This window comes from Physeter macrocephalus, chromosome 1, assembly GCF_002837175.3.
Source record: "Physeter macrocephalus isolate SW-GA chromosome 1, ASM283717v5, whole genome shotgun sequence".
In the NCBI taxonomy this organism is placed as follows: Eukaryota; Metazoa; Chordata; class Mammalia; order Artiodactyla; family Physeteridae; genus Physeter; species Physeter macrocephalus.
Window position 1 is genome coordinate 93,096,790 of NC_041214.2, and position 16,423 is coordinate 93,113,212.

The 16,423-nt window shown below is 36.0% G+C and overlaps 1 protein-coding gene across 3 annotated transcripts in view; it reads left to right on the forward strand.

Annotated features, from left to right (window-relative positions):
- POLQ (DNA polymerase theta) overlaps positions 1–16,423 on the forward strand; it is a 112,357-nt gene that overhangs the window by 71,857 nt on the left and 24,077 nt on the right. For 2 of the 3 annotated variants that reach the window (XM_007106950.1, XM_024120216.1), the window contains exons 20-24: positions 5,792–5,985; positions 9,485–9,622; positions 10,849–11,023; positions 13,674–13,800; positions 14,558–14,679. In XM_007106950.1, the coding sequence (XP_007107012.1) occupies positions 5,792–5,985; positions 9,485–9,622; positions 10,849–11,023; positions 13,674–13,800; positions 14,558–14,679 (756 nt within the window). Of the gene's footprint in view, positions 1–5,791; positions 5,986–9,484; positions 9,623–10,848; positions 11,024–13,673; positions 13,801–14,557; positions 14,680–16,423 lie in introns of those variants that run through there. The other variant, XM_007106951.4, reaches the window with a different exon arrangement.

The window sequence follows — 16,423 nt, forward strand, 5'->3', positions numbered from 1 at the left end:
CTCTACTGTAATGAGGTTGAATTAGTGGCATCTTCTTCATTTATTCCTAATTTTATATTTGAATGTTATCAAATGGTTTTTATTCACACTTAGAATATATCTTTTATGGATTTTAAAAAATGAACTGTTTTCTTTTTAGAACTATTAACAGTTATTTTTTTCAGCCAAGGGTGTTTATGTGAATCTTTTTTTTCCCTTGTGACAAATAGCGTGGATTTATTGTGCAGGCTGCTGGCCCAGATTGAGTACCTTGACTTTGGAGAGCATAATATATGCTTATGGTGAAAATGACAAAGTGGAACAAAGTTGGCTTCATTGTGAGGAGATATAAACCATGGATTTACTGGCTGATTAATAAATACTAGAAACAGCAGACTGATGAATTCACAGAGACCAGGGCTTGAATCTGTATTATTTATTTGTGACGGACCTTGGGCAAGCTATGTTAACTCTCTTAAGTCTGGTTCTTATTTTGTAAGTATTAAATGAGACAGAGAACTTAGTGCAGTGTTTGCCACAGAGCAGGCGCTCATTATTGTATTCCTTGATGATTATTATTACTGCTAGCACAAACCCTCTGTGCTGGTGATAAAGTTCTCCCCAACATCACTGGGGTAGAATAATACAGAAGACCAGACTGACTTATTTGCTCACAGGAGACTTGCTTAAGTGATGTTAATTAGTAGCTCTTCAACAGGCATTGTAGTATTTCAGACAGCTTCTCTAAGCCAATCTAGGCAGGCCAAGGAGTGGGAGTATGTAGCACACATACCTCAGGCTACTTTACAATAATGCTGAATAAACATAGCTCATTCCCTCTTAGTCTGACTAGTCTGCCCCTAGGATAGGCATCCTGGGTAGTCTGTATAGTTTCTAGACACTGACATTTGATGATGGTGATATGAATTAGTCTGTAACTTTTTAGATATTTGTTGCCCATTATCACATTTTTAAGTTTTCAGTCTGATTGGGAGGGGATGGTTCCACTATTTAAAGACAGTTTTTCACCTATAAAAAAAAAAAGAAGACTGACTTTCCTTTCCAGAAAAGTACAAGAAACCCTCTATATTTGTAATTTTTAACTTTCACAATTTCTTTCTATGTGCCTTGAAAGCTTCTTTTTTTCCTGCAGATTTTCAGAAGTGGGTGACCAGGAGGTGTTAAATGCACTCTTGTACAGTGTTAAATATTTCTTATTCACAGAATCCATAGAATTGAAGTACATTGAGATGACGGAGGTTTTTGGAGAGAATGTGGACAGCTATCAAATTTTATTTGAAAATAATTATTTCAGGATGTGCTTGTTAATTTTAATGGGCCTCCAGAATCTTCATCTTTTTCTTTTCTCATCCTCTTGCCTGTTGAAGAGGTGTGTTCTAGCTGACTTTCTCCCAGTAGAGAGCTGATTTTTGTTTGGGTATGAATTAATACTAATAGCACAATGTGTCTTTGCTTAATTTGACCCAGGACAAAGTATCCTGTCCTCTTCAAATTGATCAATTAGGTCCTTTCTAGATAGTTTGAACATAGATGAGATGATTTTCTAGGTATGGAGTGAGTTGGTTTCTCTCTTTTTCAAAGGACCTCAGCTGCACAGATTTATATTAGTCATAATCTTTCTTTCATGAACACTATCATCATTGGTCCATGTGTGGTCCTCTTATTATTCACCATTATTTTAATAATATAATGATAACTGTTACCTCACATTCATAACTTAGACATTTGTTTACCATTGTGCTCCTCCTTCCTTGTACATCCCAAGTTTTATGTTTATCATTTCCTTATTTTCTTATTTAAATTTTATTTTTAATTAAAAATTTTAGCATATATATGTCTAAGTCCAAACAATATATTATTTTGTTTTGCTTGTTTTTGAACTTTATAAAACATCTGTCACACTATGTCTTGTTTTACTTGCTCTGCATCATGTTAGTAAGATTCCTGCATATTATTGCAAGTATGTGTAGTTTATTGATTTTCACTGCTCTGTAATATATCACTGTGTGTGTGTGTGTGTGTGTGTGTGTGTGTGCGCGCGTGCGTGTGCCAAAATGTATTTATCCATTTTCCTCTTGGTGAATGCTCAGGTTGTTTCTAGTTTTGTTCTATTTTGGTTTTTTGTTCTGCTATAACAGGTATTTCTGTATAAATATTCTTATAAATTTACATGTCTCCTGCTACACTGGGCAAGAATTTCTTTTGCATGTAGAATTGCTCCATCTTGGAAATGGGAATATTCAACTGTACAAGATTATGTTAAATTGTTTTCCAGAATGGTTGTATAAAGTTTGTTCTTTAAACAGCAATGTGAAAGAAATCTTGCTGATTACGTTGTCTCTACTTTGCCAAGTCATTGGTTGTAAAATGACTGTAATTTTTCTTTCTTGTGCTTTGTTTTTGGTAAGAGAGTTACTCTAGTTTCATGGAATGAGTTGATGAATATAGCCTCTTTTTGTTCTGGAGGAGTTTATGTATCGTAGGAATGATGTGTTCTTTAAAAGTTTGGTAGAATTTGGGCTTCCCTGGTGGCGCAGTGGTTGAGAGTCCGCCTGCTGATGCAGGAGACACGGGTTTGTGCCCAGGTCCGGGAAGATCCCACATGCCGTGGAGCGGCTGGGCCCGTGAGCCATGGCCGCTGAGCCTGCGTGTCTGGAGCCTGTGCTCCACAACGGGAGGGGCCTGAGAGGCCTGCGTACCGCAAAAAAAAAAAAAAAAAAAAAAAAAGTTTGGTAGAATTTGCCTGTAAACTCTCTTTATGGAAATCTTTTTAACTACTACTTTGACTTCTTTAATAACTGTAAGATTATTCAGTTATATCTTTTGATTATGTTTTGGTAAACTATATATATTTTTAAGAATTTATCTAAATGTATTGCTGATTTTTTTTTATATCTCTGGTTTATCTGTTATGTCCTCTTTTTCTTTCATAATATTATTGTTTAATCTCACTAGAAGTTTATCCAATTTTTCAGTCTTTTTAAAGAACCAACTTTTGCCTTTGATCTTTCCTGTTGTTTTTGTTTTCTATTTCATTGATTTCTGTGAACATTTATGTAATCTCTTTTCTTCTAGTTCCCCTGACTTTATTTGCAGTCCTTTTTCTAAATTCTTAAGTTTGACACTAAACTCATTACTTTTGAAATCATGTTTTTCTTTTCTAATTTAAGTACTTAAGGCTATAAATTTTCCTCAAAGTTCTACTTTCATTATATCTTACAAGTTTTGACATATATTGTTTTCATTGTTTTATCCTAAATATTTAAAATTTTCTGGTATGCCTCTTAGACTCATAAATTATAAGAAGATTGTTTTTAATTCTCAAATAGTTGGAAACTTTTATTTTATATTTTTATTATTACCTTCAATCTTTATTGTGTTGTAGCTAGAGAACATGTTTGTATAATACCCATTCTTTGAAGTCTTTTGAGAATTGTTTTGTAACCTAAAACTTGAACTATTGTGTAAATGTTCTGTGCGCATATAAAATAATATGTATTCTAATTCTGGATGCAGAATTTTATAAATGTCTGTTAATTCAATGTTGTTGTTTAAATATTCTATATCTAATTTTCCCTGTAGTTCAGGTAATTTTAATTTTGTATGTTTTGACACTATTTTATTAGGTGCATACAGGTTTAAAATTGGTGTATTTTCCTGGTGCATTAAACCTATCATTATGTTGTGACTAGCTTTTCCACTAATATGATTTTTACTCTTAATCTATTTTTTGGAATGAAATAGCAGCATCAACTTTCTTTTGATTAATACTTGCCTCATATATCTTTTTTCTATCCCTTTAAACCTTCTAGATCCTTACTTTTTAGATGTCTTATAAACAAAGTATAGCTTATTTTTTTCAAACTACCAGTTTTTTTTTTTTTTTTTACAAATTTAGCAATTTATTATGATTATTGATGTGTTTCTATTCATTGTGATTATTGACATATTTACACTTTCCTGCTTTTTTTTTTTTTTTTTGCGGTACGTGGGCCTCTCACTGTTGTGGCCTCTCCCATTGCGGAGCACAGACTCCGGACACACAGGCTCAGCGGCCATGGCTCCCGGGCCCAGCCACTCCGTGGCATGTGGGATCCTCCCAGACCGGGGCACGAACCCGCATCCCCTGCATCGGCAGGCAGACTCTCAACCACTGCGCCACCAGGGAAGCCCTTTCGTGCTGTTTTGTTTCTATTCATCTTGTTTGATTTTGTATACAGTTTATTCGTAGCTGTGCTCTGTTCTAATGATTCCATACCTGCAATTCTTAGGGATCTAAATCTGTCATTTGTTGTTTCTGCTGAGTCCAATTCATACTTCTTTGCTATCTTCTATTTTTTATAATCTTTGTGAAATCATACGAGATTTGATCAGTAGAGCCCTGCAGGGCTTATGTGGGGGAAGCCTTCCTCTAGAAAGGCTTTGCTCTGGCTTCTGCTTGTTACTAAACTAAACTGCATCCAAGGCCTACATTAGCTTTTCTTGAGAGTTTTGGTTCAGAACAGAAGTCTGAGAATCAGCTTCTCCTCCTATTGCTACTCCAAAAATCTATTATTCCCTCAACCTTTTTGCAGTAGGACTCCATTCCCATTGCAACCCTGTTTCTTCCTACTGTCTATGAATCCAGGCTGGCTTCCTACCACTTTTGACTTCTTTTTCTGACCCTAGTACCTTATTTCTCTGGTCCCACATCCCATGAATTTCTGCTCTGGTTCCAAGTCTCCAAAGCCAGGCTCTGACTGCCCAGTATGTTCTGACTATTAGAGGCCAGTAGCTCTCACTTGTTTGCTTTTGGGGGTGGTTACAGGTGTCCTTTGGGATTTTGCCTGCTGATTGAGACCACGAGTGCCTTAAAGAATGTGTGTATGTGGAGCTGGGGAGGGCAGGCCAGGGTTACACAGAGTCCTAGTGACCCATAGTACTGGAGCAGAAATCTTTGTTATGGATTTTTTCTTAATAATTTTAGGATAGCATTTCCCACAGAGCGTTCTATGGACACTTACTTTTCACGATGTTAATAAATATTATACAGATAAAGGGTTTTATGGTCAAATGATTTCAGACTTTTGGTTAAAACAAAATTAAATAGTTGTCTTTGTTCATTTCTACTCAGAGCCTTTAATATATTAACAGGCATCATGAACATCTAAGAGTAATTTATAAATGCTGAAACTCATAGTATACAGTGTCTCTCAATCCCAGCCTTTTATAGAGTATTTTTGAGACTAATATTCTAAAGAACATACTGGGAAAACTGATTTAGAGTGACTGTTCTGTTGAGAAATGTCAGCAGATAGAAAAATACTCTGATTCTCACTTCAGGAATCTTATTCTTTACTCTTAGAGCATTGGAAATTATAAAACCTTCATGTTTAGCTTTGTGCACGCCTGCATACCATGGGACCAGGAATACTGGAAATTATTTTGGTGAATTAACCTTTTGTAGTCAGCTTAGCAAATAAGATTGGCTACCTTGTTCTTGCTAAGAGTAGAAACAGAAACATCATCTTGGGAGAAATACAATCTCTTATAATTCAGACTATTCATAAGATTGCCTGTTTTACTCTGCATAGACACAGATAGTAATCCAATACTCAAGTGGAAAAGTGGAAAGTACTTTAATGCCTTTCACTGACGGTTTGAGAATGCTGCTCAGGAGACTGGATCTTGAAGGATAGCTTAGTAGCATCTCTGATTCTCCCAGAAAAATTCTATGTATGTTTAGGTAATCATGCTGATCTAGTCACTTAGCTGGTGAATTAATGTTTTTTGCTTTCTTTTTTTCTTCCAGATGTCTTCTGTAAAGTGGAAATGCCCTCCCAGTACTGCTTGGCCTTGCTAGAACTAAATGGAATCGGCTTTAGTACCGCAGAATGTGAAAGTCAGAAACACATAATGCAAGCCCAACTGGATGCAATTGAGACTCAGGCCTATCAACTAGCTGGCCGTAGTTTTTCTTTCACCAGTTCAGATGACATCGCTGAGGTTGTATGATGGGAATAAAAAATTTAGAAAAGTCATTTTTAGAGCAAAATATGATGTGTGTGTGTGTTTCGTAAATGTGTTTACCTAAATACCAAAGATCAGTAAAATAAAACAATCAGTTAACCAGAATACTTTGGAGATAGAGTATTCTAACATCTCCTTTGTAAGTTTATACCTATATTTATGAATAGGAAGGTAGTAAAGAAGTATCCTAGAATGTGTGTTCCATAAGGAGATTTGCCTGGAACAGAAGGGGCACCCAGTAAATATTTTTTGTGTGAATGATATCCATAGTGGTAGTTGTATAACAGTGTAGGTGTTTCTCCATGAAGTTAGTCATTTCATGAACTCTCACTCCTTCTTTACTGCAAAATTAGATATTTTTCTTAGATGTTAGTGAAAAAGGGATTTGGGGGATGCTCTGCTTTTTTTAAACCTACTAATGTTTTTATCATCTTAGATAAGTTTTGACATAGTTTACTCTTCCCAAAGGTTGGTGTTCTCTTCCCTCCCCACACTCCATAAAGGGTGGTTGGGTTGTTTTAGAGGAGTTACCGATACAGGTGGGTGCTTACTCTTGATAGCTTTGAAGTTCTATTGTTATCTAGATGTGATTCAGTATTATAGTATATTGGTAAGTATTATAGACTTTAAAGCCAGACTTCTTGGGTTTGAATGCTACCTGCTCTATTTATTAACTAACTCCCTGACCTTGGACCACTTCATTAACTCTATATCTCAGTTTCTTCATCAGTAAAATACCTCATGTTAGAAATACCTCATAGAGTTGTGAGGAATAAGCAATAAATGTAAAACACTTAGAACAGTGCGTATCTCATAGTAAGTGTTGTATAAATATTATATAAAGGGCTTACAAATGCCCCCCCCCCAACTTTAAGCCACAGTTATGTGTTTTTAAAAAATGAGGAACTTTGTTTCTCCTAATCACGTGGTACATTTGTATTGAATTCAGTGGTGTTTTTTGGGGTGTTTTAAAATACTTTCTTTTGATTTCTTTAATCCAGAAGTCCCAAAGCCGGAACCTAGCTGGCTGCACCTAAAATTACATGGGGGACTTGTCAAAAATATAGAATCTCTGGATATCAGCACAAGTTGGCTTGGGGCAAACGCAAGAACCAGTAGTTTTGTGATTCAGATGGGTGCAAAGGCATGTGGGCCTCAGGCCTAGACCAAACTCTGGCCTAGGATAAAAGTCCTTTGATATTATTGGCTTGTTCTTAGGTCTTCATGTTAAAATGGAAGTTATATTAAAGGTAATCTAACATTTTCATACATCGATTATTTTATCCTTGGTGATTTTAAGTTGAATCTTTCAAATAGGCAAGATGTTACTAATCATCTAGAGCTGTAGTGTTCAATAAAGGAGTCACTAGCCACTTATCACTGTTTCAGTTTAAATTAATTGAAATTAAATAAAATATATCAATTAAGTTCCTTAGTCATGCTAACCACATTTCAAGTGTTCAATAGCCACATGTGGCTAGTGGCCACTATATTGGACAATACAAATATAGAACAGTTTTATTATTGCAGAAAGTTCTTGGATGGCACTGGTCGTGAGAAGGTATCAGCAAAATAAGACTTGCAGGCCAAATCTGGCCTGCCACCTGTTTTTGTAAATAAAGTTTTATTGGAACACAGCTATAGCTGTTCATGTACTTATTGCCTGTGGCTGTTTTCATTCTGTAATGGCACAGTTGAAAAGGTGTGACAGACAGTAAAACCTACAAAGCTAAAAATATTTACTGTCTAGCCCTTTGTAGAAAAAGTTTCTGACTCCTGGTCTAGAGGGAAACATGGGTTAGTAGAAAGGAAAAGGACTTCAGAGTTAGAAGACTCTGGGTTCTAATTCTTAATTCTACTACATTTTGGGCATGCAACTTTGAGCAGTTTTCTCCAACTGTCTAAACTTTGCAGATTTGTCATAGAGTTGTTATAAGGATTGCATGTTAAAGCACCTAGCCTGATGGCTTGCAGATAGTAAGTACTCAATAAATATTAGTGTCTCTTGCTCCCATCCAGTTCAACTCCCTCAGTCACAGATGTTTTAATTAAGACCTGAAGAGAGAATTTATGTGTGAAGTTTTTATAATTAATTCTGAAGGATTCACCAAGAATGGAAGCTTAAGATAAAGAACTTTTAGATACATAACTCGAGATCTTTAAATTGTCTTAATTATGATAGGTCTTCCTTCCTGGGGTTGTTGATTTATTGTTACTGTAATAATGTTTCATTTTTCCTATTCAGTTATTTTCTTCTCTCTTCTCTGCTGCCATTCATTTATATACTCTTTGATATCTATATTAGAGTTGCCTGATTAAATACAAGCACTTAATTAAATTTGAATTTCAGATGAACAGTGGACAATATTTTAGTATAAGTATGCTCCATGTCATTCAAATTTGACTGGGCATCATGTAATTTTATTTTCTAAATATAACAACCCCAATCCTTATGTGTGCATATGTTCATATCTATATGACACAGTCTTTGGGCAAGTTAGTTATTAACATCCATAGTAAGCCTCAGTAATTTTCATGCCTAGGACCCCAGTTATTCCCACTACTTAAAACTAAAACCAGATTTTTGTTTCTGTCATCACCACTGTTCTAGGGAAACAGGTATATCTTTACTTCCACCCCGGCCCAGTTTGTAGAAAAAATTCTCATGCAAAGGGTTTCAACTTTTAGAATTATTACTGGGAAAATAATCCAAGGTTCATTAAATCTTACTGAAAGTATATAAATGAATGAGTAGAAAGAGTAGATAGTGTTCTGAATTGCCTAAATTGGAACCCCTCTAACATGAACTAGTGAGTTTAAGGTATACGTGAGATCTTCCCTCTGACCCACAGCCTGGATCCCTGTTCCGTGTAAGCCTAGTTTCTTCAGTGGGTGCTTACTGGCCACTCTCTAACTTTCATTATTGCTGCATGGGATCAACCACCTTCTCCTGGCTTTTTGCCCGGGGCCTCTCAGGGTCTAGTCTTGTGGTAGTGGAATTAGATGGCTTTTTGGGCCCCATCCTACTTTAGTGTTCTCTGAGTTTTGTGATCACACAGTAGCCACGAAGGCTCCCATGTTTATCCTCTATGGGACTTAAGTGATCAAGCAGCCGCATTGGTTACCACATCAAGGGATATTTAGGTGAGCTTATAATGAGAGCAACCTAAAGTCGCAATGCCAATAGTTTGTCAGTCATTCAGCACAGAATATACATTCTTGTGTTCTGGGCTGTTTAAGAGCCTGGTGTTTCTGTTAATCTAATACTGACTAAATTAGGGTATGGACAGCCTACTTGACATAAGATTTTATTGCCATTATTTATTAAATGTGATAATTCTAAATTGTCCAAAAAAATTCTTACAATCCATGTTGAAATGTATAGAATCTTTTCTCGAGTAACTTTTTAAAATGTTTTCTGAATGATAATACTTGTGATTTGATTCTTGACTAAAGAAGCATTAATTTCTTGCAGGTTTTATTTTTGGAATTGAAGTTGCCACCAAATGGAGAGAGAAAGCACCAAGGCAGCAAGAAAACTTTGGGTTCTACCAGAAGAGGGAATGACGATGGATGGAAGCTAAGGCTGGGAAAACAGTTCAGCACTAGTAAGGTGCTCTTTGGGGCAGTCACAGGGCAGAATCTGAACTGCTTTTAGCATTTTGGTGTCTTGGAAGAATGCTGATGAAATCAAGATCCAATGTAGTCCACCATTTGAACTTATCCAGACAAAAACAAATTGGTTTTTGGTTCAGCTGCCCACAAACACTGTGGAAACATTCCAGCATGGAAAATCTGGATCATAATCTGAGTTAGCAGTTGTGTCCTTCCTATCATTAAAACAGTGTAAAGGTTTGTAAATTCAGACCTATATAGACATTAATTATTGACATGCACTACTCTTGGACTTCTAGTATAATATAATTTCTGTCGTTATATGAACATGAACAAAAAGCTATGGAAGAATTTAAAAAATAAAAACACAGTCAATATAAATAAAATTTTGTTTTTTTCAATTCCAGAGCAAAATAGTAAGTTTTCCATGCATTTGTTTTGAGAACCTAATCTGTTAATTTCAAAGTAAAATTGAATCACAACCCATGGAAATTATGCACGGGACAAAAGAAAGGCTTAATTTTACATGTTTACTGAATGAATTATCAATGGAAAATAAGGATAGAAAGTACAGCCACAACAGCCATGGAGAGAGCAGTCCAAGTTGCCATTCTGTAGAATTTTGACCATAATATTATTAATTATGACTTGCCTGCCCTGGGGAAGTTTCCACAGCTTCATTCTGTAGCAAAACTTTTTATTTAATCGCATTGGCCCTTTTACCTCACAAGTTTTTGTTCCTTAACGGTTCATTGAATGTCTGTAGCATGGAAAATTCAAAGTTTTAAAAATAAATTTCCTTGATACAAAAACCATGAAAGTATTATGGCAAAAAGAAGAAAAAAAAAAAAGGACTGGGAAACTTACATGAGCAATGGAGAGGAAAATATAAAGAAAAGAGATGATGTAAACAATTGGGTGGGGTGTGGGGAAGCAGCTGTTTTACTAAGTTGACATCTCATTGATTTTTTAAAAATAGTAGATGTAAATTGACATTACTCAACATTAACATGTTTACATTTTATAATATATAGTTATTATAGATTTATCATTATGGTGATTTCCAAAAAACCCAAATAGTAATTTTATAATAGTAAAGTTGAGTTTAGATACAGGAGTTATCAAACTTAATTTTGAGATTATATTGTTTACTTAAAAGAGATTCTAGTTTGCTATGGAATTTGGACAAGAATCTGATCCTACTTTATTATAATTCTTTGGCAGGATGTTTTAAATAAATTAAGGGCATTACATCCTTTACCAGGCTTGATATTAGAGTGGAGAAGAATCACTAATGCTATTACCAAAGTGGTCTTTCCCCTGCAGCGGGAAAAACGTCTGAATCCTTTCCTTGGAATGGAAAGAATCTATCCTGTATCACAATCACACACTGCTACAGGTAATGAGAAATCTTAAATATGGTAATATCCTGTTTTGCAAAAAAAAATTCATATGTAATATTTGCTTATGATGACCAAGGAATTCAAGCGTTGATTATTGGGTTCAGTGAAGTTCTATAAACATTTATGAAACGCATACTACATCCAAAGCATAGATGAATATCAGGTAGATAAAGAGATGAAATTTAGTAAGATACAGTTCCTGCTTTCAAGTACTGTATAGAGTAACTTGGATGTCTGAGATTGGATGAGAGTATGGCCAGGAATTAAATATTTATTTGAGTCAGTGATCTTATCTAATTTCAGTCCCAGCCCTATTCTGAATCTCTTAAGAGTCTCTCCAAGTTGAATCTAAGTAGGCCTGTAGGGTAATAAGGGAGTGTCTTACTTTACTCAATCAGAAAAGAAAGCTGTAGAGTCCTTTGCATGTCTTATGGCCCTCTTGGGATAAGTATGCATGTAATCTCATGAAGAAAAAAAAAGCATTCTTTTTCTGGGTAGTGCACAACTCCACATATTTGTCAAATGCAATGTGCAGTGGAAGAAAGGGCAGCATTAACTCCTTCATAGAGGAGACATTTTAGTTTGGTGGTATAGAATGTGGACTTTGATATCACATTTTCACAAGGTTTGAATCTTGGTGCTGAGAATCTTTAGACAAGGTACTTAACTTTTCAGTGCCCAAGTTTCCTCATGTATAAAACAAGATAATAACAGTCCTACCTCACTGGGTCATCCTGAGGATTAAATAGGTCAATACATGTAAAGTGTTTAGAATAATGTGTGGTACATTATCAGTTGTTGCTGTTATTGAGGAGGGGGGCACCATGAGGAGCTGCTTTTCTCTTTGCTTAATTAGTCTCTGTTCTAAACAGTTCCTCTTTTCCTTCTCCCTATTTAGCTAACCTCTTGGTGCTTCTTGCCTATTTTCTTGCCCTGTTTTAAGTTTCATTTTGAAACATATGCTAATGCTGTAAACTTATGTAAAATAAATCCTTGTTTGTGAAAAAACAATCAACCTAGAGTTTTCAAAGCTTTTGCACATTTATTTGTTGCTTATAAAGCAGAAAGTCATCAATTCCTTGTTGTTTTCCTGATTGTTTTTCATTATACTATGCCTACATTTAAAGAATATTTTAGAAATACAAGCTTACCTAAGTATAATAAAGCCCTTTCATTATTAGAATTCATCTTCATGAAGCTATATTCATGTTTTGTAATTTACTTTTGCCATTTTATTTGTCTACCAGTGTTACCTCATTAATTCAAACACTAGACCTGAATATTAAGTATTGATATTATCATAGAAGGGAAGACAGTGTGCTGAGGCAGAAAGAGACTTGGATTCTTTCCTGTGCTATTAGTTAGCTTTATAAAATTGATTAGGCCATTTAATGCTAATAAGTGTAATAATATCTACCATTAATTGAACACTAATTTTTGCTAAAATCGAAATAATGAGGATATAGTATCAGGAGTTTATTCAGAAAAACAGTATCTGAGATACTTAAGATCTCTGATTCATCTAAAGAAGATGGAATTACATCCAGTAGCTAGTAGAGAGCCTGTTAGAATGAAGAGTATCATAAAACAGAGGATTTTTGTGTCACTATATGTGTATTATAAAAACTGCAGTTACAAAAAAAAAAAAAAAAAAAAAAAGGGCTTCCCTGGTGGCGCGGTGGTTGCGCGTCCGCCTGCCGATGCAGGGGAACCGGGTTCGCGCCCCGGTCTGGGAGGATCCCGCATGCCGCGGAGCGGCTGGGCCCGTGGGCCATGGCCGCTGGGCCTGCGTGTCCGGAGCCTGTGCTCCGCAACGGGAGAGGCCACAACAGAGGGAGACTGCAGTAGCAGTCAGTTACCCAAACTTTTTGAACAACACCTGTGTGTTTTTGAAAAATTCATCCAATAAGTAAATAAAATGTAAAATATTTGGGGGGAAGTAAAGGCCATAAGCATTAAAACAAATAGCTTTCTGTTTCCTAGAAAATGTACTAGCCACCTGATTCTAGTTTCTAGTCATGTCAGTGCTACCTACCATTGATTCTTGTGATAAGTGATGATGAGGAGGAAAACTGGCCAGGTGATATCTAGAAAGTAACGTTCTAGTCACCATCTCTCACTGTTACTCCATCTCCTGCATCCTGTGGCCTAACTTCTGTGGCCCCAGTTGTCCCTGTTGAGCACTCAGTTGCTCTTCTGCTTCAGATCCTCTTCTCTGTATCTTGTTTGTTCCTGGCTTTTAAAGGCTTCGACAGTCAATTCTCCTAAGATCCGTTTGATTTGTCTTTTACTCATTAGTATAACTGCTAGCATTTTATAGTGCTAACTTCTGGTACTCATTTTAGCGTAGAAATAGTGTGATTTATCATATTCTTATCATGGGATTGTTTCTGTAGAACGAGGTTAATTATAAAACGCTATATTGTAGCTGATTCATATATTCACTTATATCACAATTGGTCTTGTACTTATTATTGTTAGACACATGAACATAATGAAGTGTATTTCATTTAAATTTAGTTTAACAATAACAGAGCATGCATTTTTAGGATAATTCAGAAATGGCATTCATGTTAAAGTAAATGTCAGATTTCCCCTCTTCCCTTCCTCCTTCTAATTTTATGTCTTCATTCTGCTTGATTTTAGGACGAATAACCTTTATAGAACCAAATATTCAGAATGTACCAAGAGATTTTGAGATCAAAATGCCAACACTAGTAGAGGAAAGCCCACCTTCCCAAGCCCTAGGCAAAGGCCTACTTCCTGCGGGCAGGTAGACTCTATTTCTCTTTATTTGGGTTAATATACTTTTGGGAGTATGAATGGCTCAGAAATAGCCTATTGGACAAATAATGAAATCAGTTTAATTTTCTGTTCCAGGCATACACATTTCTATTCTATTTCAAATCCTGAGTCTGTCTATAAAGAAGCTAGTTGATGGCAAAAAGCTGAAAATCTGGGTCACTAATTAAATCAACCAGCACTATATGCTTGTTTAAGTCAAATACTAAAGGGACAAGTTTAGCAGTGTCTGGAACCATCCCCCTTCCTGCCTTCTCCCTATGCTCACAAAAGGAAGAAAAAGCACAGATCATTTATATTAGATATGGTCAATGAGATTTACTGAATTGAGTGAAGCAGTTTGTGGGAAAGGTTATTACAGAAATACCTTACTTCCTGTTTAATTGAAGGTTTGCTGAACGAGGTCTATCTAGTATGTTTGTTAAGCTTTAAAGGGTAAGCTGTGACGAAGTGAGAGAGTGGCATGGACATATATACACTACCAAACGTAGGGTGGATAGCTAGTGGGAAGCAGCCACATGGCACAGGGAGATCAGCTAGGTAGTTTGTGACCACCTAGAGGGGTGGGATAGGGAGGGTGGGAGGGAGGGAGACGCAAGAGGGAAGAGATATGGGAATATATGTATGTATAACTGATTCACTTTGTTGTAAAGCGGAAACTAACACACCATTGTAAAGCAATTATACTCCAATAAAGATGTTAAGCTGATGATGTCTTTGCACAACAGAGGAGGAAAAAAGAAGAGTTATGGCCTGAACCCCGGGCACCAGGCAAAGATGGAGGAGAGAGCCTCAGACAGAGGAATGCCGTTTTCAGTTAGCATGAGACATGCCTTTGTGCCTTTCCCAGGTAAGGTGACCGATGATGGTTTTTGAGCTTCTTTTTGCTGTGGGAATGGTTTTCAAAGCACTGATAAAGCCTGAATTATGAATAAGGCTCAGAAGAATACATTAGTTCCTCCATCTTTCCTCTCTTTGATGGAGCCTGTTTTTCCCCTTCATGTTGCCAGGTTTATAACAGTCAGTCATTATTGTCTTCATGATCTGCTCTGTGGGAAACCTCTGTGCTGTTTGCTCAGCATCCTGCTGAAATCATGTAATCCTGGGTCATTGTAAACCTTTTTGCAAAATCCAGTGAATTTTGTTAGTTGTCATCCTCTTTGACTTCTCTACAGCATTTGTCACTCTGTCAACCCTCTCTTTCCTCAATTTCTCTCCCCCCCCAACCTCTAAGGGCACAATTTTTTTTTGTCTCTTTCTAACTTGTTTTGCTCTTTTGTTTCTTCTCCACTTCTCCCCACTGCTGCTTCCTATTGCAGGGGTAACCCTCAGGGCTATCTTACTTCTGTCTGACCTCTCCTCAGTACTCTTCATCAAAACATTTGGAAGTCATGATCTGTATCCCAGATCATCCCTATTATTTGTATACATATTTGCTCTTTTACCTTTTGCCACCTGGCAGTTCTGGGTGAGTGCAGTTAACCAGCTGAATATATTTGAATTCTGTCAGAAATTTATATTCTTAAGGGTGAATTCAGGTTTATGATAGTATAACCCATTTGGTAATTTTCAGCTTTGCTTTTTAAATATGAACTACCAGCATTTTACCATTGTAACTATATTAAAGTATTCAGTTCTGTGGCATTAAGTACATTCACATTGTGGTGCAGCCATTACCACCATCCATCTCCAGAACTTTTCATCATCCCCACCTGAAACTCTGTACACATTAAATATAACTGTCCCCCCAGACTCCCACAGCCCCGGGCAACCACCATTCTATTTTCTGTCCCTATGAATTTGACCACTTGAGATCATATAATATTTGTACTTTTATGCCTGGCTTATTTCACATAGCATACTGTCTTCAAGGTTTATTTATGTTGTAGCAATTGTGTCAGAATTTCTTTCTTTTTTAAGGCCAAATAATATTTCATGCTATTTATTTATTCTTACCTAAAAAAATTGTGTTTAACACAATATTTTATATTGATTTTGTTTAAAATTTTAAAATTAATTTAAATTAAATGTATATGGATTTAACCTGAAAATTTCTGACATTTAAATGTAGTGTTTAGTTAACTATCTAAAATAATTCTTGATGGGGTTTATCCCAGGAATTCAAGGATTCTTCAATATATGCAAATCAATCAATGTGGTAAACCATATTAACAAATTGAAGGAGAAAAACCATACGATCATCTCAATAGATGCAGAAAAAGCTTTCGACAAAATTCAACCCCATTTATGATAAAAACCCTCCAGAAAGTAGGCATAGAGGGAACTTACCTCAACATAATAAAGACCATATTTGACAAACCTACAGCCAACATCGTTCTCAGTGATGAAAAACTGAAACCATTTCCACTAAGATCAGGAACAAGACAAGGTTGTCCACTCTCACCATTATTATTCAACATAGTTTTGGAAGTTTTAGCCATTGCAATCAGAGAAGAAAAAGAAATAAAAGGAATCCAAATCTGAAAAGAAGAAGTAAAGCTGTCACTGTTTGCAGATGACATGATACTATACATAGAGAATCCTAAAGATGCCACCAGAAAACTACTAGAGCTAATCAATGAATTTGGTAAAGT